Source organism: Leptodactylus fuscus, chromosome 7, assembly GCF_031893055.1.
Source record: "Leptodactylus fuscus isolate aLepFus1 chromosome 7, aLepFus1.hap2, whole genome shotgun sequence".
Taxonomy (NCBI): Eukaryota; Metazoa; Chordata; class Amphibia; order Anura; family Leptodactylidae; genus Leptodactylus; species Leptodactylus fuscus.
The window spans coordinates 117,881,065-117,902,164 of NC_134271.1; the positions used below are offsets into that span (position 1 = coordinate 117,881,065).

Here is a 21,100-nt window from a genome sequence, read left to right on the forward strand (position 1 = left end):
TTCTTTTTTCCTGGAGCCGGTTTGTTCCGGCTCCCGGAAAAAGAAGCAAGATGCTCATTGTTACAGGCCGATTCGCCTCGCGACATCCGCCTGAAGACACTCCCTCCTGACTAGGCTCATTCATTTGGGCCTCATCCGGAGTGCGTGACTGGATGCCGATGCAGCATCCAGTTACAGCTACCGTATTTTGGACCGGAACCTGAGGCCGTCTCCGCTTCAGGTTCTGGTCCAAAATACTCAGTGAGAACTTACCCAAAGAGTGTGAATGTAAGTTCTGGAAAATCCCTTTAACTTGTGCATGAATAAGACTTCATAGCCCATGTTGTACGAAAGATACCAGCTGCAAACAGTAATTTCTACAAGACAACGATGGAAATCAGAAGTTGCATTATTGCCTTATGAAAAGCCAGTTAGGGGTGTCTTAGAAGAAATACAAGAACACTACGGATAAGTCAGTGTGTAGTAGTTATATACTGTATATCCTATAAATACACGGAATTAAAAGTAGCATTGCACAAATATTACTACAACGTCTAGAGAACAGTTTGATGACACTAACTTACACAACTATTTTCTTCTTGAAGAGTGGACAGTCCAAAGTAAGAGTCTCATACTCCCCTCCTTCTCCGCACACATGGACGCCATATCGAGCAGACAGCTGAAACAAATGCAGACAATCCTTGAATTCAGATTCTTAACCTTTGTTGGATGAACTCTGGGGATTGTGGTTCTTTGTATAACATGAGGTCCCAAAATAACGGTTTGTGTGAGAAATGAGGATGAGAGCTCGCAAAGTACATAGGTACAAACTATACAGGCAGTCTGCTTCCTATATAAGCGTCCAGACGAGGGGGTAAGTGCTGCTTGCTGATAGTTATGTGGCAGCAAATACATCTCAACTAACCCATTATTTCCTCTATGAAAAATTACTATTTGATGATACGTACAGGGATATTTCATAGGTCAGTAGATCCTATGGGAATATAATGTGCTATATATATTACCTATAGATGACTACCTGCTACTTATTTACGTCAGATGTTGCCAATTTGCAACTTTTTTTGTTCAGCTCCCTAAAGGTTGAGCTGTGATTTTATGATACAACATACCTACAGTGCCAACAGGTAGTCTGAGATAAACCCTATTCAGTCTGCTCTATAGATACATTGACAACTGTGTTACAATTTGAGGTGCATTCCTACAAACTCTCACACTGACAAATCAGTGTGTGTCTGTATAGCAACATACCCCTTTATATAAGGAGAATGGTAAGGGTCATCTCACACTACACTTGAGGGGTCTGTGGTTTTGATCCTTCAGAAGACCTTGTTAATTGAATTCTTTTGTTGGTATCCATCTCCACTGATTTCAGTGATAAAATGAAAACACAAGGTTCCTTCCACTGGCTTTCCATTTGTCAATGTTGCACATCTGAGATTGTATTCACCTAATTTTAGGATCTTCATTTTAAAAGGGATTCTACCATTAAAACCCTTTTTTTTCTTGTTAACACATCGGAATAGCCTAAAGAAAGGCTATTCTTCTCCTACCTTTAGAAGTCATCTCCGGCCCGCTGTTCAGTTAAAATCCCGGTTTTTGTCGGTATGCAAATGAGTTCTCTCGCAGCACTGGGGGTGGGCCCCAGCGCTCAAACAGCACTAGGGGTGTCCTCAATGCTGCGAGAGAACTCTCTCCAGTGACGCCTCCATCTTCTTCAGCAACCGCCTCTTCACTCGTCTTCTTCTGGTTGGGGTCACTGCATGAATTACAATGTCTCTATGAAAACAGAGGCCCGATGGCAGTCGGCTGTGCCATCGGGCCTCACGCATCGCTGACTGCAAATGCCAGCGGCCACTTTTTTACTAAAACGCGTACTGCACATGCTCGCATAAAAGAATGGCCGCCGGAATTTGCAGTCGGCTCTGCGTGAGGCCCAATGGCAGAGCCGATTGTGCAGGCGTCTAAGTGTGACCCCAGCTGGAAGAAGACGAGTGAAGAGGCGGTTGCTGAAGAAGATGGAGGCGTCGCTGGAGAGAGTCTCTCTAATGTCAAAGTAAAGTAATTTACATTATATAACTGACCTGCATCAAGAGGGGCCTCATTTCTTCTAAGGACTTTCCAAGATGTTTATCAGGATCTAACCCTGGAAATCAAAAGTAAAGTTACAATTTTCTTCGTTCTTTGTTTTGTTTTTTCTTTTATTGTTCTTGTTTTGCTTAACTTCTTGAAAACTCAATAAAAACCTGATTACACCTAAAGTTACAATTTTCAATGAACTTCTGTTAAGTCAATGATAGCTACCTGCTAGAAGATCATGCTGATGATGACTGTGATTACCCAAAAATAAAAAATAAAAAGACTCTATAGCGAGCTTAAATGGTAAATAACTTTTTAACAAACTCTGCATAAATCAATAGTGCAAGTGAATAAAATATGTTACTGTATATCTTATTACAGAAAAATGCTTCTTTCTACACTTATCAGGATTTTTACTACTCCCTACTAAGCTGACAGTGACTCTGAAATCTCTGCTGAAACCATCTTGCCACAGCACAGAGATACTACATTACAGCTTTACATAAAAATCTACAGAGAGGGGAGGGGTAAGGATGCTAGAGCTAAATAGGGACTTTCTATCCTCACCACCTGCGTGTAGTGCATGGGAGATATCATAGCCGAAAATCTACACGCCCTAGCTCATGGACTTGTGAGAATTACGGATGGAGCACAAAAAAGAGGAAAGTGAAGAATACAAGTTATATAATGGCTAACAATTGTAAATTTAAACACACCATAAGACTGATTTATACAAAGTTTGTTGAGAAGCATCTTCATCTGCCTTCTATTTTGCATATTTCCTCTGAATTTAAGAAAAAGAAATATAAAAAAAAATCAGCATGACACTAGGTTCTCAATAGTGTCACTGTCTATCGTTCTGGTCTATCAGAAGACTAGAACAATGGATAGGTGGACCATTGAAATAGCGGTTACATACAGAGCCCAACAGAACTCATTGACTATAGTGGGGTCCCTCAGGTGTCCATCATTTTTAAATAGGACCTTTCATGTCCTTGGGCACATGTGGTTTTATATACCGCTAGAAAGCAGACAGTGTGCTGAATTCAGCGCACTGTCAGCTTTCCTGCCCTGGGGAAGAGATATCTGTGCAATTACTGATAACTCTTCACTGTCAGAAGGGCGTTCCTGACAGTCTAGCTGGGAATGCCCCTCCTGACAGTACTGTCCGTAGCGCTATACTGCTATACTGTCAGAGCGGGCGTTCCTTACTACCCAGCCATGATGCTGAACGGTGAGGAACAACCCCCCTCTCCCGACTCGTCAATAGACTAGTACTGTCAGGAGGACGGGGGTGTTCCTCACCACTCAGCGTCATGGGTGGGCGGTAAGGAACGCCCCCTCTGACAGTATAGCGCTACAGACAGTACTGTCAGGAGGGGCGTTCCCAGCTAGATCGTCAGGAACGCCCTTCTGACGGTGACAAGCTATTGGTAATTGCACCGATATCTCTTCCCCCGGGGCACATAACGGGAAAGCTGACAGTGCGCTGACTATACTGCCTAGACTGTATACTGATGCACTGTAGCAAACTAGCAGAGAAATTTGTGAAAATGCTGCTGCCTTGTTAAAGGGCATATCTGGTTTCTAACACTAATGGTCTATCCTTTGGTTAGATTTCAATGGAAAAACACTGCAGTACTCACACTTGCTGCTATAGTTTGTACGGCGAGTGAGCAGCAGTAAACAATGCTGCAAGCCACGTTGCCACAGATATAATATTAATGGCCTATCCTAAGGCTTGGCCATTAATACTAAAAACCAGACAACCCCTTTAGGCTCACAGAGCAACCCCCCAAACCCCTTTGGTATTGCTTGGAGGTTTCTATTTTATGGAAACCTGGCACAACATTCTACACAAAAAGTCAATGATTTTAATACACCTGTTACATCAAGTTTCCAGATTGTGCTTTACATATATAATAGTGAATCATTACAGTTTATGTATTCTTATAAACTATATGCAGTGAAATTGTGTCTAATCGGTTACAGGTATATTACTTTAAGTACATAAGTAGAATTATAAACCAACATCCATAAATACAATAAAAGAGATTTTACCACATCTTTATCTCTTTACACACAACTTTATGTGTTTCAGTAAACTTTAAAGAGGGCCTGTCAAGACATGTCTGTTTTAGTATATACTTGTATTCCCCATTAAATAACTATTTTTTTTTTAGATCTCTGCATTGTGATATTTCTCTGTTATTCCTCCTAGCAATGTTAGAATAAACTGATCGGATGTTGTTGGGGTGTGTCCTTGTACACATACTGTTAGGCCTCCGGGCCGGAGCCTCCACTGCACCGCACGGAGGCTGCCGGCCTGATCTGTTTGCTGCCCTGGATTGGCGATTCCGGTCCCTTGTAAAGAAGGGCCTGAACCTCTGCATTAGTCTGCAGGGATTCCGGTCTCCTCCTGGGACTGAAACCGGCACTTCCGGGGTCGGGGGGGGGGGGGTCAGTGGTGGGCCGGAGGCTATTTAGCCCTAATTCTGGCTCCGGCCCGCCACCGGTTATTCAGTTTCACCTGGTGACAGCTCCCCCTGTGCTTTTGTCCTGCTCCTGACCCTCCTGTGCCTCCTACTGTGTTTCCATTTTTTTGACATTGGTTTGTCTTCAAGACTACCTCTCTTTGACCTCTCGATTTAGATACCTTTTGACCATCTTTGGATGAGCTCGGCTTGTTACCTGACTACACCTGCTTGACCTCTGCTTGGCTACTCTGTGACCTCTTGTGTTATGACCCGGTTCTCCTGACTACGCATTTGCTTCTCCCTCCTGCTACCTCGTGACCTCCTGTGTACCATCCCAGCTTGATTGACTTTGTCTCGGCTATCCCTGAAAACCTGCGAGATCTCCTGTGTACCGACTTTGCCTGTACGACCTTCCTTTGGTGCTTCTGCTATCTCATGTCATTCCTCAGAACATCTTTCTCTTTGCTGACCAGCTTCTCCCGTTTCTTCATCTGCTGAGGTTAGTGTTACTGGGTTTTCTGGGTCCTCTGCTACTTGGGGTGCGCTGAGTGTGGCGCTCTCTAGGCGGTTGCATTTCTGGTTCCCAGAAATGTCCAACTCCACCATCAGAGGCTCTGGCGAAGACTTCTGGGGCCTGGTTCTGCTCTGGTTAGGAGAGCGTTGTACACTCAGTACTGTTTTGGCCTTGCAGCGCTGGCGTCCTGGGTTCAAATCCTGCCAAGGACAACATTTGCAAGGAGTTTATATGTACTCCCTGTGTTTGCGTGGATTTCCTCCCACATTCCAAAGACATACTGAGAGGGGTTCACAATCTACATTTAAAAAAAAATAAAAAATTCCTAACACATACACTGTCCAAAGTCAGACTGTTTAGGGATACGCCACTTGAACGAAGAGAATGGTAACACCTACTTGTCAATTTATGAATACATTTCTAGGAGGGATAACAGAGGAACGGCACCACAGAGTTATAAGAAAAGACGCTCCAGAATTGTTATTTCATGAAAAGTATTTACTAAAACATATGTCAGGAATGGCGATAAGTCTGCTTTAAAGTGAAATAGATTTAATAAGTTAATAAACTTTATTACTACTCCACTGCTATTTAATCTTCATATATAATTAATCTTTAAATATTGCTATTATCAGATACATGCAAAGAGAAGATGGTTTCCATATCCGTAAATGTCAATCATGACACTTCATGTGGAGGTGGCAAGACTAAAGTTGGATCTGGCCATTAGGGTCTATGCTGAGGAGCAGTGAAGGGATGATCACATTCACAGACTAATAAGACACATTACTTCCTGCCTAACAATAATCCTAAGAAATGTGCAGTTTGACAACGAGCCATGCTGATCCTATGTCTTATGCCCTCTGTAAGACTGGGCTGATATGTCTGACATGTCTGTGACACTGCAAATCTTTTAACATATACAGACCTTACTTTTTATAATAGGTATAGGGTATGGAAAGTTATTAATTAAAGGGATTGTTCTTATTAGAGCTTGTAGGTATCATAGAGGGGACATCTGCTGAAACCCTACATTAGTAAGAGCTGAGAGGTAGCCACACATCCTCAGCTGAATTTATTATTGTTGTTATTATTGTTTATTTAGATTAATTAATTCATTTCACAATGCAATGGGTCCATGTGATTCCCGCACAGAACATGCGGACAGAAAAGTAATTTGTGAACTACTTTCCTGATCGCATGGCTCGTGCGGACACCGCGCAGAACACACATGGACCCCATTACAGTCTATAGGATCCGTGTGCTCACCACTTGTCAATGTGTTCGGTATTCTGTTCCAGGGGTCCCCATGCAGACTCCCCAAACGGAATAGCGAATTCAGATGTGTACCAGGCCTTAGCAGCAACCGTCTTTTGTCTTGATGTCACCTGGCAATGATACGTTATTGCCACTATTAGAGGTGAAGTGGCCAATGACCCACAACGATCAAGCTAGTCTTATTTTTGAGATTTAGGAACCTACACAGGGTGAAAAAACAGGGTCTTTTACGCCCTTCTTGGACTGAAAAGCCTAAAGGGAAAGCATCCGATTGAAGCCATAATGGAGAACATTTATCAAGACCAGTGTCTTGTACGCCAGTCTTAATTTATGGACATATAGGTGCCTCTTACCAAATGCAGCTACCTTGATGAGAATGGCCTGCAAGCCGCTGGATATCATTTCATTCAACAGATCCTCTTGTTTTCGGCGCCAGAGGAAAGCAAGCGGCTGAAGACAGAGTCGCTGACACCTAAAAGCAAAGGACACTTTGTAACTGCTTAAAAGTATGGTTGCAATAACATATGGACATATGTAGCCAAAATTAGTACTAAGGACTGCACTTCTATCCAAACCAGAACATCTTCCAATAAAATATTGTTGGCAATAGCATGTAGACTCACTTTATAGAAATTGGACAAAATGGGGTCGTTAGAATTAGAAAAATATGGCTACTGTCTACCAGAAAAAGCACCGCACCGGTCTATAAGTTGTGTCCAGTGTTGAAACTCAGTTCTATCAAAGTGAATGAGACTGAACTGCAATACCCCACACAGCCTGTTGACAGATGTGGTGTTGTTTTTGCAAGAAAGCAACCCTTTAGTCATACTGTAAGTGCTCGCAATGGCAACGGCGGCAGGCTACTCCTGGGCGGTTTCCTTATAAAGTATATTTCATAGAACAGAAAATTCTTACACGTTTTCCACTCGTACACGCTGGTAGTCAGACAGGATAGCTCCAACTGAAACAGAGTCCACTGCCTCCTTATCCTGAAAAGAAAAATGCATCAATAATAACTAAAGATAATAGAATATTAAGGAGGTTGTGCCATATGGACAATCCATTACCGTATGACTATTGTGCAAATAGAAATGCGGGGTAATAGGGTGCATGGAAGGGACTGACTGGACAAGCTATCATCAATAGGCATGTAATAAGGACGTGTTTTAGGGTGGCAAGCTTCCTGCCTGAAAACAGGGTGCTACAACTGCCCTACAACAAGTGGCACATGATAATAATTGGCCAGTGTAAATGAAACTTTAATGGGGTCTTCCAACACCAAGTCGATTTTTAAACAGGATAGGTCATCACTATGTGATCAGTTGGGGTCTGAACCTGGACCCCACACAGATCAGCTGTTGCAGCAGCTTCCAGACACTGAAAGCCACTAGTGGATGGAGAGAGCACAGAGTCTGCAGTTATCCAAGTATTAGAAGTGTCGCAGCAACCCCGTTCTCTGCGTAGCAATGGTTCTGGGCGAACTGTATCGCCACTCCTATTAACTGAATAGGAGAGGACTGGGGGCAACATGGTGACTCAGTGGTTAGCACTGCAGCCTTGCAGCGCTTAGGTCCTGGGTTCGAATCCTGCCAGGAACATCTACAAGGAGTTTGTATGTTCTCCCCATGTTTGCATGGATTTACTCCCATTCTACAAAGATATAGAATGGGTGATCCCTATATGGGGCTTGCAATCTACATTAATTTAAAAAAAAAAAAAAAAAAAAAAAGAATAATAGCAGGGTCTGCATGAGCCACCCGTCCATTAGCTGACTCCCAGTAGCGGCTACAACAGCTGATCTGTGCAGGGTCTGGGTGTCAGACCCCCACAGATCACATACCGATGAACTATCCAGTGGATAGGTCATCAGTATGAAAAATACATTTGGGGCAGGGAAAACCCCTTTAAAGGATTCTTACATTACTAGACAATGAAAACTTAAACATGGCGGCCTTGTAGATCAACAGTCATCCATCTATGAAATGGAATTGCCTGCAATACGGGCTTTAAGGGTAATGACAAATTTAGCGCCTATGTGTGGCCACAACCCATTTTACATGCAGTGACCGATTTTGATGGTAACGCCTCAATTTTACCCGCAAAATCATTTTTGTATTTTGGTGGCCTCTGTCTGATCTTATTGCAAATGTGCACCACATGCTAAAGACTAAATTCGCTGCATTCACATTCACATCCTTTGGTCCATTGTAGGACCAGAAGAATATCTTACCGTGAGCAATAAAGCTGGTTTCTCTAAAGATGGACAACAATGGATCATGAGGGACCCCGTTGACTACAACTATTGTTTTCTACCTGTTTGCAGGACTTTTCCGTCCTCAATTTCGGACTGACTTTGCATCATACGGACACTGTGCAAATGTGAACTTGGTAACACCAAGTAAAAGTATGTAAGTCGTTAGAAAGATTCTAGGTATGGTTTCCAACCATGTTGACTGGAGATCCCATGGACGTGGTGACCCCACATACTGCAGTGATGAGGTCGACCTCCCAATATCTGCTGCGCAGTCTCCGAACACTTGGGCAATGCTACAATAATGTGCCAATTTATGAGACGGTGAAATAGTAATGCAATTATTAGCGTGCTGCACCACTCCCCAATTACGTGTCCCTCTAATTTTATGCTCTCTCCCAACCATGAAATCGTCCAGGGGCGAAATTAGCTGCAACACTATAGAGTTTAATTGGCAAATAACACAACCTGTAATTATAGGCAGAAATGTAATATTAATGAGAAAAATACCCCCCCAAAAAAATACAAAAAAAAAAACTTTTAACAGTAAATTACCTTGCAGCCATTATCAATTTTCTTAAACTGCGGGTCCTTAGGATAAACTCCTTCCCCCCCTGCAGAGAAGTAGGTAATTTTTCTCTGCCTGATAAACGCAGCCATTAAACGTGGCGTGTATCACAAACCTCGCCACTTTTCCTTAAATGAAAACGTTGCGTAGCCTCGGGGGGCCTCTGTCTGACTTGATCCCGATGTGTCAGTTAATCAGATAAAAAAATAAATAAATGAAATAATCATCAAGTCAGAACCGCAAACAGCCTGAGGGAGGCGGGAGAGGGAGAGGAGGAGGAGGAGGGGGAGGGGGGCAGAGTTATTAAGATTTGGAAGCTGCAAACAAAACAAGACATCCGGATGATGTTACAGCATGTGTAAAGGTTACTGATCGGCTGGGGACCAAGCTGGCGACTCTCCCGGCTGCATACCTTCCAAAGGGGCTGCACCTCTTCCTACCCCCAGTAGGGGTTATGCAAACACATTAACCTCTCTGTTGCTGGTCACATCTCTAGGTCTTTGCAACACAGACTTTTACCCTTTCGCAACAAAGCTCTTTATTCCAGTCTTAGTGCATGGTCCTACACCTGAGATTACAAACCCAGAAGTCTCTCCATGCTAAAACATCATTTTATATTAAAGGGGTTGTCAAGAATCTAACTTTTGGGAAATTGCCCATGAGTAGGAAAAGGTAGAAAAAAATAAAATAAAATAACCTGAAGCTTAGGCCTGAAGTTGGGGGTACATGTGTCGGGGGCTCAGCGACATAGATCAGGCTACATGACGTAACTGAGTACCCGATCCATGCGCAGTGGTGATCTAACGTTGGGGATGTACCGCCAACTATAGACCACACTCCACAGGCATGGGATTTCGTTGGCTGGTAGCGTCCAACGTCTCACAGACCAGGAGAGGTGCAAAGGAGCTGAAAGGAGGAAGTGGGGGCGAGGGGAGTTTGACTATATTTGCGAGCTCTCCACCCCCATGACTGCAAAATTCTAATTTGCATATTGAATAAAAATCCTTTAAAAGTGATAGAACCAGGGCTGTAACATTAGACAGACGGTGACGGACAACAGGTGAGATAGTCTGCCAGGACCTGGTGACAATTTAAGGGGTAAAATCATGGTGACAGGCTCCTAATAAGTCCCACGCTACACTGGTAGTCCCACAATAACAGACATCATTCATGTGACTACTACAGCCAAACGGTGGCCTCAGCCATAAATGCCATACATGCAAGCATCACTGAAGCCAGTCACAGGAAAGATACTTGTCATGTCTTCAATGCAGTATCGGCAGAGACCAGCAGATATTTTTTTTATTATATTATTTCCTGCATGTGGCCAAATTTCTTAACACCCGGGACAACCTTTTGTAAGATGCAATACCTGGACCGCTCAAGGTTCTACTGCGCCAATGTACAGCAAAATAATGACCAGTTTCTAGACTGTTCCATCGTGCTGCAATTGTTCAAGAATCAGGATTAAACTTGATGGACAGAATAATAGGGTGTGCTCCCCGTGTCTAATATTAAGACAGTCTAAACATGCTATAGAGTTATCACAATGGCTGACGCTGGAAGACAGATCTGGAAAATTCTAGACTGGCCAGTTTACGTTGACGCTACTATATTACTATTTATTGGCTTAGTGCTTGCAAAAAAATCTTCAAAATGTTGGTTCATGTTTTGGTGCACACGGTCACATCTTAAGTCGCACCCCGTTCTGATATGCCATGCCTCTTATCAGACGATGCAAAAAGTGTCTAAACCTAATAAATGCTGGTTTTTAGGCACAAAAGCAGAATTATGGCATATTTTTAAGTCTTTCCAATACGGATGATGTCTATGCAGAATTATTACTTAAGGCCCGGTTCACATCTGCATTCAGGCCATTCCATTCGTCTATCCACATGAAACATGCGGAGAGAAAACTCCAGCAAGCAACACTTTTCTCTCTGCATTTTTCGTGCAGAAACCACAAGGACCCCATTATAGTCTATGGGTTCCGCGTGCTTCCTTAGGTAACCGTTTTTATGTGGATAGGTTTACATTCGGCGGGTCCCAAGTAGACTCCCGAAACGGAAACCCGAATGTGGATGTGAACCGGGCCTAAGAGTTCTTATTTGAAAAAGTAGGTGGGAGGAGGAATAAGTATTCACTAAAAGTGTTAGAAAAGACCAACCTTCATCTGAGTCTTCATCTGAACCTCTTTTAGGGCTAGTTCACACGTGGGCAAAGGGGAGGTTTTTGACAGCGGAATTCGCTTCAAAAACCTCTCCTTTAACATGGTGGTCTATGTAGACCACTAGCTTTTTTTTTCCTCCTAGCGTTTTCCGCCTGAAGAAGCGACATGACCTTTCTTCAGGCGGAAAACGCCTGAAGAATTGCATAGAAGTGAATGGGAGGCGAAAACCTTTTTGCAAAAAACCGCGCGGTTTTCGCCTGCAGTTTCTATAGCACATATAGGAAAAAAAAAACCTAGCGAAAACCGCTAGCGAAAACCGCGTCAAAAACCTCGTCAAAAACCGCGTGGAATGCAAAAAACAGCGTCAAAAAAACTCCCCGAGGTTTTTTACCTCGCACAAATAAGCTAGGCGGTTTTCACGTGTGAACTGACCCTTAGGGTAGGGCCCTTGGCCTTGTCGTTATGAGCTGTCTAGCAAGATTTCAGACAAATACCACTGGCGCCCTATGGAACCCACTAACCTATAATGGGATCCACCAAGTTCCCTTGTAGCCTATGCCATTTTGATAATAAGAGAGCCTGAATGGAACCTCTGAGAGGAGTGTAAACAGGGCCTAATAATTCTGGCTCTATGCTAAAACAATTCACCTACACTGACAGCTTGTAACAAATTGAATGGACAAAAGTGATATTGCTACTGATCATATATGATCACCTTGTCCAGGGCGTAACTACCGGGGTAGCAGGGGTAGCGGCTGCCACAGGGCTCGGGACATTAGGGGGACGGCGACTGCTGCTACCCCTGAGGTTTTTGTTTGTTTTGTTTTTTTTAACTCCAGCCGGTAACGGGCCCTATTTACTTACTGATTCTGGCAGGAGCTGGGATAGGTAAATGATGCTGCGGGCCCCACAAACACTATTAGGATACTCGGGGGTCTTTTCAGATTCTGGAGTATAATGATCGGAGGCCCAAGAGAGGTAAGGGATCATAAAAAACTGTGTTACTTACCTCTCCGGGCAGGCTTCAGGCCTACTTGTGTGACGTCCCTGACCAGGGCCTGCGTCCTTATTTATTGCGATGCAGGGTCACGTGACATCCGGAAGTCATTGAAGATGCCCACCGTCAGCGGGGAGTGTAGCAGAGCCAGGGAGAGATAAGTAACTGTGTTTTTTTATGTTTGTATCCCTCCTATGTCTCCGATTATTATACTCTGGGGTCTGAAAAGCCCCTAGAGTATAATAATTGTTCATAGGTGTCCACAATGGAGCATAATACTGGGTAAAGGGGGCACAATGGAGGATAATACTGGGTGAAGGGCCACAGTGGGGCATAATACTGTGTGCAGGGGCCACTATGGGGCATAATAGTGCACTCAGGGATGTGGGGGATGGGTCGTTGGGGATCTTCGGCGTCGGGGGGCCTCACCGTTCCTAGTTACGCCACTGCACCTTGTCCAGACACAACTGTAGCAATCCCACAGCTGTGACAGATATTAATAACCTATGGATGCAAACACGAGCGTTCCCATTCACTGCCATAAAACAGAGATCTTGAAAACGGGGATGATTAGCTGCACAAAACATAATAAAAGTTGCGGGACTCTTCATTGTACAGTAAGGCAGCTTTATTTACATGGGATAGACCGACTATCACTATGCAGAGATCTAGCTGTAAAGAGAGTGACTGAGCATGTGTGTCCTCTGGCGTATTAGGTGGACATACACATTCTGTACACTTTGAACACCAGGAGGCGATATACTACACTATACTACAATGTCCTAACTCATGTCTGGATCATATTTTTAATGTGCTAAAATATAAAATGCTTAGAATGTGGCGTTTTATTGAAATAAATCTAATATTCTTTGGATATAATATAACCCCTTTAAGGGCCTGCCTGGCTTTCTTCTCCTTAAAGGCAGCATGTACGCTAATAGAGCATTTCCTGTAAGTGTCAAGAGAGAAGACGGTCCACGGCCTGCTGCTCAATTCTTGTAATTATAGTCTGTCCCCAGCCAGAGAGTGGCTGTATTTTACTGTCTGTGTTCCATGCAATCTGCATTCATCACTATTTTAATTAAACCAGACTTTAATTTAGTGATTTCATCCCAAAGAGTAAGAGGGGGTGTGAGAAAAAAGGGAGGAGGAAGGCAGAGAGTGAGAATGTAATGAGAGAGGGAAAAGGACAGTAAAGAAATGAGAGGACAAAATTAGATGGGAGGAAGAGGCGAAGAAAGTGGCCAAAGGAGCCGCCGAGAAATAATGAGACGAGAGAGGGGATAGAGAAGAAAATCAAGATGTTAAAACCCCCCGTGTACTGTGGGGTGTAGATGTAATTCTGGAGAGAGTGCAGAACTGTGCAAAGGAATAGACACGAGAGTAAAAATCTGATGATGTCAACCATGTCGGACACAATGACCGGCACATAAGCAGAGACAGAATGGCACAGAAATGTCTGACACTGCACCACTGGTCATAGGACAGGCCCGGACTATGACATGGCTCATCACTGATGCTTTTTAGACCCTGTTCACATTTCTGTTCTGACATAAGGACAGACAGAGAACAAGATCCATCACATGACACACATGAACGGCACCTGATGGACTCCACTGACTTGTAATGGGGTCTTTCTGGTTTTGTCATGGTGTTCATCATGTTATTATATGATAAATATGATGTAGTCTGCAAAGCTGTCTCCAATGTGAATGGGGCCTTATTATGACCATATAAATGACCAAACCCATAGGGCAAACAATAATGTATATGGGGTCCTAATTGCAGATATTGGGGGAGTGAAGGCTTGGACAGCTGGATTTCAACATGCCCAATCTATGTATTCTTGGGTAGATAAGCCACCGCCATCAGCAGCTTAATCCTCTTTCCTCACTGACAATATATGAATGCTTGACCAAACCAAGATGGGGAAGTTAGCAGTAATACATGTCAGATGGATGAGTGTTTGGCCACCAGCTATTGAAGGTATAGGGTCAGCTTTATACATTCTGTTTGCACAGACACAACATAATATAGGAATACTGAGACTATAGGAAGCTGTAGATCTTATCTGCATGCTCCCTATAACTGATATCAGGATCCACTCTACAATGGGCCACATTCTCAGTAGATACTGTATATATGGTACTAAGCACCACATATATTAAGGTCAGCGCTGGTACCCCATTTACTAAAAATATACAGCAGCCTAACAACAAGCATCTATGGTCTACTCACGGCAGTGGTCATCGAATCTTACCAGAGGCAGAAATGTCTACTAGAAATCAGCAGGGGGCGCTGCTGCATAACATTTGATGAAGGACCTGTAAAGGAAATGACAGCTACTTCTAGGCAGACTGCTGGTAAAGCTTAACTCCTCCAACACTCAGGTAATAGGAGATTACAGATTTCCGATGTAAAGGTGGGTAAGCATTTCTACCCGATAACAGGTCAGTGACATAAAAGAGCCTTAGTTATGGCATTAAGAGTGGTAAACTCTAGTTTTCCATCAAAGATGGCACACATTCTCATTTATATGGTCAAGTGGGTAAGATGAAAAAGATGACAAAGCTTCGGGGTTGGGGTATTTTCTTACGGTGTTTGTTTTTTTAATGGAGTCCATCAGCAGGTTTGAACAACACAAAACTGCTGACAGTGCTGTATAGAAGATGGAGAGGCAGGAGATGCAACATGGTGGCTCAGTGGAGTCCTGGGTGCGAATCCTGCCAGGAACAACATCTGCGAGAAGTTTGTATGTTCTTCTTGTGTTTGTGTGGATTTCCTCCCATACTCCAAAGACATACGGATAGGGAAAAATGTACATTGTGAGCTCTATACGGGGCTCACAATCTAGAGAAACAAATAAAAAATGATGGAGAGGCAAGGTATATATACCAGGGGTGACGGTCATACAGATATATTGTATAATCAATGTCACAATCCCATATGTCCAGAATGTCCAGAGCTCTCAGCACTGAGCGATTCCCGACTGCCCCTCTGACATTTCTAGTGTCCATATACAAAGCCGCTAGAGCCATTACTCGGAGAAGCAGAGAAATGGCCGTTGCATGGGCCCAGGTGCACTTATATGAGGATTTATCAGTCACGTAACCTGCACGACCATTACCCCAGCTATGTTCACACCACTTGCCCCGTCCTCCATACAGAGCTGTCAGCACTTTACAAGAGTGAAAACTGCTGATAGACTCCCTTTAAGTACTTTCTCTTACATCCAATATAAGCAGGTCGTGCAGAAACAGATCTGCTTTTGGAGACTCAATAAAACCACTTGCTGCAATTTTCCAAGAAGTGTCTAGACTGGATGAGAGTTCCTTGCACCAGGCAGTAAATATGCTTAGAAACTGTAGGCTCTTCACCAATGGAATATTTGTCGAGCAGGTGACTACTGATGTATACATGCCTGGCCTGCCCTGATGCTTGCATACAGCCATATATAATTACAGATGAGGCTGGAGAACATGTGCTGCCTGCTCTGAACAAGCAACTAACTGCTTCGGAATTGGAGCGCATCCTTTATGGAAGGGATTAGTGGCCATTACTGTTAATTAGCTCTCATTTGGCTCTCATTTGGGTTAGCGGTTCTGACCCTGGGGAGAGAAATGGAGTCTCTGATGTTTCGGTCACTTAATGTGTGTAATGCTGATGCAGCAAAATGAAGGAAAGGACTCAACGTATGCGACTTTGCGTTTGTGACGACAGGGCTTGGACATTACATGATAGGACCTATGGGACAGACTGGGTATACAGAAATCCAGGACAATGGGTATCTATGCCAATTACAGAATGTGGTAGAACTCTACATAAAATTAGATGATTAAATTATTGTATTATGATGTGCCAACAGTGAACAGAAAAGTCACAATCTCTAGGAACTATGTAAGTAACAGGTAGAGAGAAAGATAGTTCCAAATAACATGACACCTAGTGGACTGGATTGTGACGTTATGTGGATGTCTTTCCCTTTATTCTGATCGTACTTCTGGGTGTCATGTTATTTGGAACTATCTTTCCCTCTGCCTATTATTTATATAGTTCCTAGACATAGTGACTTTTGTCCATGTTGTCCATGTATCAGGCTATTTGTGGGACTGTACTTAGAAACACCCATGTCATTGTGATCATAGGGCCTGAGTTTACAGTGAGAATGTATGATACACCTTAGCATCATTAATTTGGTCATGTTTGGGCCTTTTATTGTTGTATCTATCATGGTGATACTTACCCTCGTCCCAAGATGTGACGATGACTTGAGGTGTATGTATGATATTTGCGTCCATGTCTTTGCCTATGGCTTGTTTTAGCTACTTGCGCATGTCCCCCTCTTTTTGTATTGATTAATAAACTTTGAAATTTTACTTACTATTGTGCATGTTGAGCACTTCTTTCCAGCTTTTTTTTTGTATTTTGATCTTGTGTTTTGGTTCTGGAAGTGCGAGTGTTATACTGGAGCCATATATAGTTGGGATTATACAGGTCATTAGAGGTATTATTTCCTTTGTTCCCAATTATGTCATGTTCTTGTTGTTGTATATGTTATTTAACTGGTAAGACTGGTAAAATATTTTCATTACACAGTCTGTGGAGCTCACATGAATAAAATCTAAACTGACCAATCCTCCATTCCCCCAAATATAGGCACTGTATTATGGCCAGTAGGTCTCGAAAATATTAAGTCTATGGACAGCTTTGGCCATACACATTAAATGGGTTTTCTCAACCCAAAAAGGGTATTTCTCGCCTATTTCACTGGGGGACACAGCACCTTGGGTATAGACCTGGTCTCTAGGAGGCGGACACTAGGAAAAGAAGGCACATGGCATCTACACGAGGCCATGGCTTCGCCGGTGTGTAGGCCACGCTGGTTCCCGCGGCCCCCTCAGGCTTCCGGTAGTGCGGCCGGGGCTGAGCGCGCGGTCGGGGACCTTGCTTCGCTGAGTTGATGAGTTGTAGGCCGCATTAGGCCCTACCTCATCCCCAGACTTTCCTAAGTCCTGGGGCCGCCCTGCATTCCCATTGGACGGTGGGGGCAGTCCTGGGCAGGTCCTTCCCACGTTTTTTTGGCGGGAATCTGGAGGGGAAGGTCTTATTTAAAGGCACTTCCAGTCTGAGGCCTGTACTTCTCTTGCAGCCTCAGAGGTTCCTCTGGCAGCTTGTTCGCAGCAGTGGGTGCCAGTCTCCTTCCCGTAGTCCAGTAGGCTACCCCTTGGGGTTGTTTTCTGTGCCATGTCTTCTCATGAGGAAACTCCCCCCTGCTTCTAAAAAGGTGGTAGTTGCCTTACCTTTCTTTCATGGTCAGCAGGGCTGTCTTTTTGGGAAAGGTTTGGAGAAGCTTTGCGTCAGCTTGCCTCTTCCTCTGGCCGTTCCCAGTGGATTTGGTTTTTTTTCAGGGCTCCTCGTCCTGCTTCAGTGGGCAATCTCCTCGGGAGTCGCGTTCCAAGAAGCCCTCCTTCAAGCCAAGACCTGCCTGGCATCCCCGCTCTAAGCCTTCCAGGTCTGGGGTTGCCAAGCTCCCTTCTGCATGAAGGTCTTTCCCCATCCAGGAATTCTCGGGTGGGGAGACGTTTGCTTGCCTTCCAGGACATATGGCTCGCCTGGGTCAATGACACCTGGGTTCCGGAGGTGGTCTCAACCAGTTACTCCATAGAGTTTTCTGTCCTCCCAGAAGGAAGGTTTTTTCGTTCTTTACCTTCTTTCCCTGTTCGGGTGACCGCTTTTCTCGAGGCGATCTACAGACTTCAGCAGCAAGGGGTGATTGTGCACGTGCCCTTTTCTCAGCGTTTCCGGGGGTTTTAATCCAACCTGTTTACTATTCCAAAGAAGGATGGTTCTCTCCATCCTATTCTGGACCTGAAATCTCTCAACAGGTTTGTTCGAGTCCGAAGATTTCGTATGGAGTCTCTGTGTTCTGTGGTCGCCACTATGGAACCAGGCGAATTCCTTGCGTCAATCCATATCCGGGACGCATATCTCCACATTCCCATTGCTCTGGCCCATCAGCGCTTTCTGCATTTTGCGGTAGGTTCACAAAATTTCCAATTTGTCGCTCTCCCCTTTGGGTTGGCCACCGCCCGTTGGGTGTTCAGCAAGGTGATGGCCTCCCTCATGGCTAACCTCTGTTCCCGAGGTGTGGCTGTTATTCCGTACCTGGACAATCTGCTTATCAAGGCGCCCTCCAGGACGGACAATCTCTCCAGTTTACAGATCGCCATGGACCTTCTTTGGCGGTTTGGCTGGTTCAGCAACACGGGAAAGTCTTGTCTGCTGCCATCTCAGCGCATGGAGTTTCTGGGGATGATTTTGGATACCCATCAGGGTAAGGTGCTTCTTCTGGAATCGAAGATTCAGAATCTTCGGTCCAGTGTGTCGCGTCTGCAGAACCATCCGGTTCTGCATCCGAATCCTGGGCCTGATGGTCTCTTCCTTCGAAGCCGTCCCCTTTGCCCAGTTCTACTCGAAGCCTCTTCAGCTGGCGACGCTGGCACATTGGGACCGGTGCCAGTTCAGCCTGGACCACCAAATCCTTCTATCTCCTCAGGTCCGTCTCAGACTTCGTTGGTGGCTCTCCTCCCCGGGGTTTGTCCTGGGGAGGTCATTTCTTCCCACCCACTGGCAGGTTGTCACCTCAGTGTTTGGGGTCCGGACTGTTCATGGCCGGTGGTCTCTGGAGGAGACCTCGTTCCAGATCAATCTGTTGGAATTGAGGGCCATCTTTCGGGCCCAGTGTCATTGGACCCCCCTCCTCCGGGGCAGGCCAGTCCGCATTCAGTCAGACAATTCCACAGCTATTGATGCCTGCGCAGTCGTCTCTGCCAGCGAGACACTGGTAGAGCCGACTGCGCTTGCCGGCCGGCGTTCATATTTTCGAGGCCGTAAGGCAAGAGAAGGGGAGGATGTAGGTGAAGAAGAAGGCGTCGCTGGAGAGAGGGTCTCAGGCAGCAGTGGGAACGCCCCCATCGCCATTTGAGTACTGGGGCCCGTCCTCATGGCTGCGGAGAACTCATTAGCATACCGGTAAAAAAAACGGTATTTCTAAGGAACGGCGCAGCGGAGACCACATCTAAAAGTAAGAGACGAATAGCCTTTCTAAAGGCTATTCCGACGTCTAAAGCAGAAAAAAACTGCGTTTTAGTGGTAGAATCCCTTTAAGGGCATATTACCCATTTTGACTCATTCAGAACATATGCATGATTAGAAAATCATAGGTGTGTATAGGAGAGAGGAGAAACAGCAGTCAGATGGCCAGGATAGGCAGTTTAAGTATTGCAAGGTAAAGTAGGATGCAATTGCTGAGGACTACTGTTTATATGAGAATTTTGCCCATGATATCTATCGCATGAACACAGATTGCACTTTCACTATGTTGCATTGCGGCATAATGAAAGTGAATAGAGTTGCATTGTGAATCATAGGTTTGGATTTCTATCTAATGTAGCATCCTGGTCACAGCAACCCATTCACTTTTATTATGCTGTAAAGAAGCACTTGCAACAAGCTTTGCATAAATCAATAGTACAAGCAAGTGTAAGAAACTTTGCAATATATGTTATCAGAGAAAAGAGACTCTTTCTCATCTTATCTGGCTCTTTTCCTGTTATTCGTACCAATCTCTTCTCAAACTTTGAGCACTCTGCAAAATATGTTTTAGGAGACGAGAGATACTGCAGGTCCCAGAGAGATCAGATTACATGATGCCCATACAAGTCTACATAGGGGAAGAGTAGAGGCAGATGTAACTGCAGATAATAGTAAGTTTTCTATCTCTCCCCAGGTACTTTATTCACATCAACAATGGACATGACTCTCAATAATACCCGATATGGTGATGCTGCTGCTGCTTTTGAGTTAGGTAGTAGAATTTCCTGTTCCCCTATGTACTGCCTATGACATACATCATTGCTGATACTCTCCATCGACCAGCTCAGGGAGAACTGAGAATTGCAGATAGAGCCTGCAGAGGGGAAAACGGTTATAAAATGCAGAATACATGTCATATGATGACCAGAAATACAAACACAACAGATCACGGTGAAAAATCATGTGAAACAACAGGTATGCATTAGGGATTACTTTCCTCGCTGTATTATCACTATGAACATGCAATGCAGACAAGGTATAGGACACAATACTTGCCTTTACTGATTTCAGCAAGTGATATAAATCTTCAACTTCATCCCCCTCTTGCGGTGTATACCCTCTTCCTGTGTTTAAACTGGAACCACTTAGGGTGGCACGGTACAGGGGCAAACCCATGGCTTCTGCATACAGATCCAGGGCCTGGTAACCAACCGTCTGGTACATATAGCTGTCCAATTCATCCTCTGCAGAGATAGAAGCACAATTTAAGACACTATATGGTAAAATATATACGTTATATCGGTGTTTGGAACACTGTACACTATGTTTTCATTGAAAATACATATAAAAGGTAAGCCAAGTATTAAAGAAGTTGTTCAGGGACTGTATTTTACTTTGCTTCCTCTGGGCATTTGTTTAAACTAGACCTTAGGGTTTCCAGGTTGGTTCCGACCCTGGGTCACGGGTTCAGTACCAAGCCTCATCGCCAGGTCTATCTACCTCCCCCTCCCAAATTTGCAGGTGCTATGGGGGCTGTCTTTTTTTTCACTTTACAGAGGCTGGTTCAGATCACGTGACACAGGATCAAAACCAACCCAAAATTACCAGGTCAGCTTAAACAAATACATGGAGGAAGTAAGGTAAATAACATTCCCTGGACAACCCCATTAAGGC

The 21,100-nt window shown here is 44.3% G+C and overlaps 1 protein-coding gene across 1 annotated transcript in view; it reads right to left on the reverse strand.

The window, feature by feature from the left end:
• Window positions 1-21,100, reverse strand: part of DPH6 (diphthamine biosynthesis 6) — a 71,868-nt gene that overhangs the window by 45,598 nt on the left and 5,170 nt on the right. The window contains exons 3-7 of the mRNA XM_075282922.1: window positions 20,483-20,670; window positions 7,261-7,334; window positions 6,699-6,817; window positions 2,082-2,143; window positions 564-658 (exon numbers count right to left, since the gene is read on the reverse strand). Coding sequence (XP_075139023.1) covers window positions 564-658; window positions 2,082-2,143; window positions 6,699-6,817; window positions 7,261-7,334; window positions 20,483-20,670 — 538 coding nt within the window. The remainder of the gene's footprint in view (window positions 1-563; window positions 659-2,081; window positions 2,144-6,698; window positions 6,818-7,260; window positions 7,335-20,482; window positions 20,671-21,100) is intronic.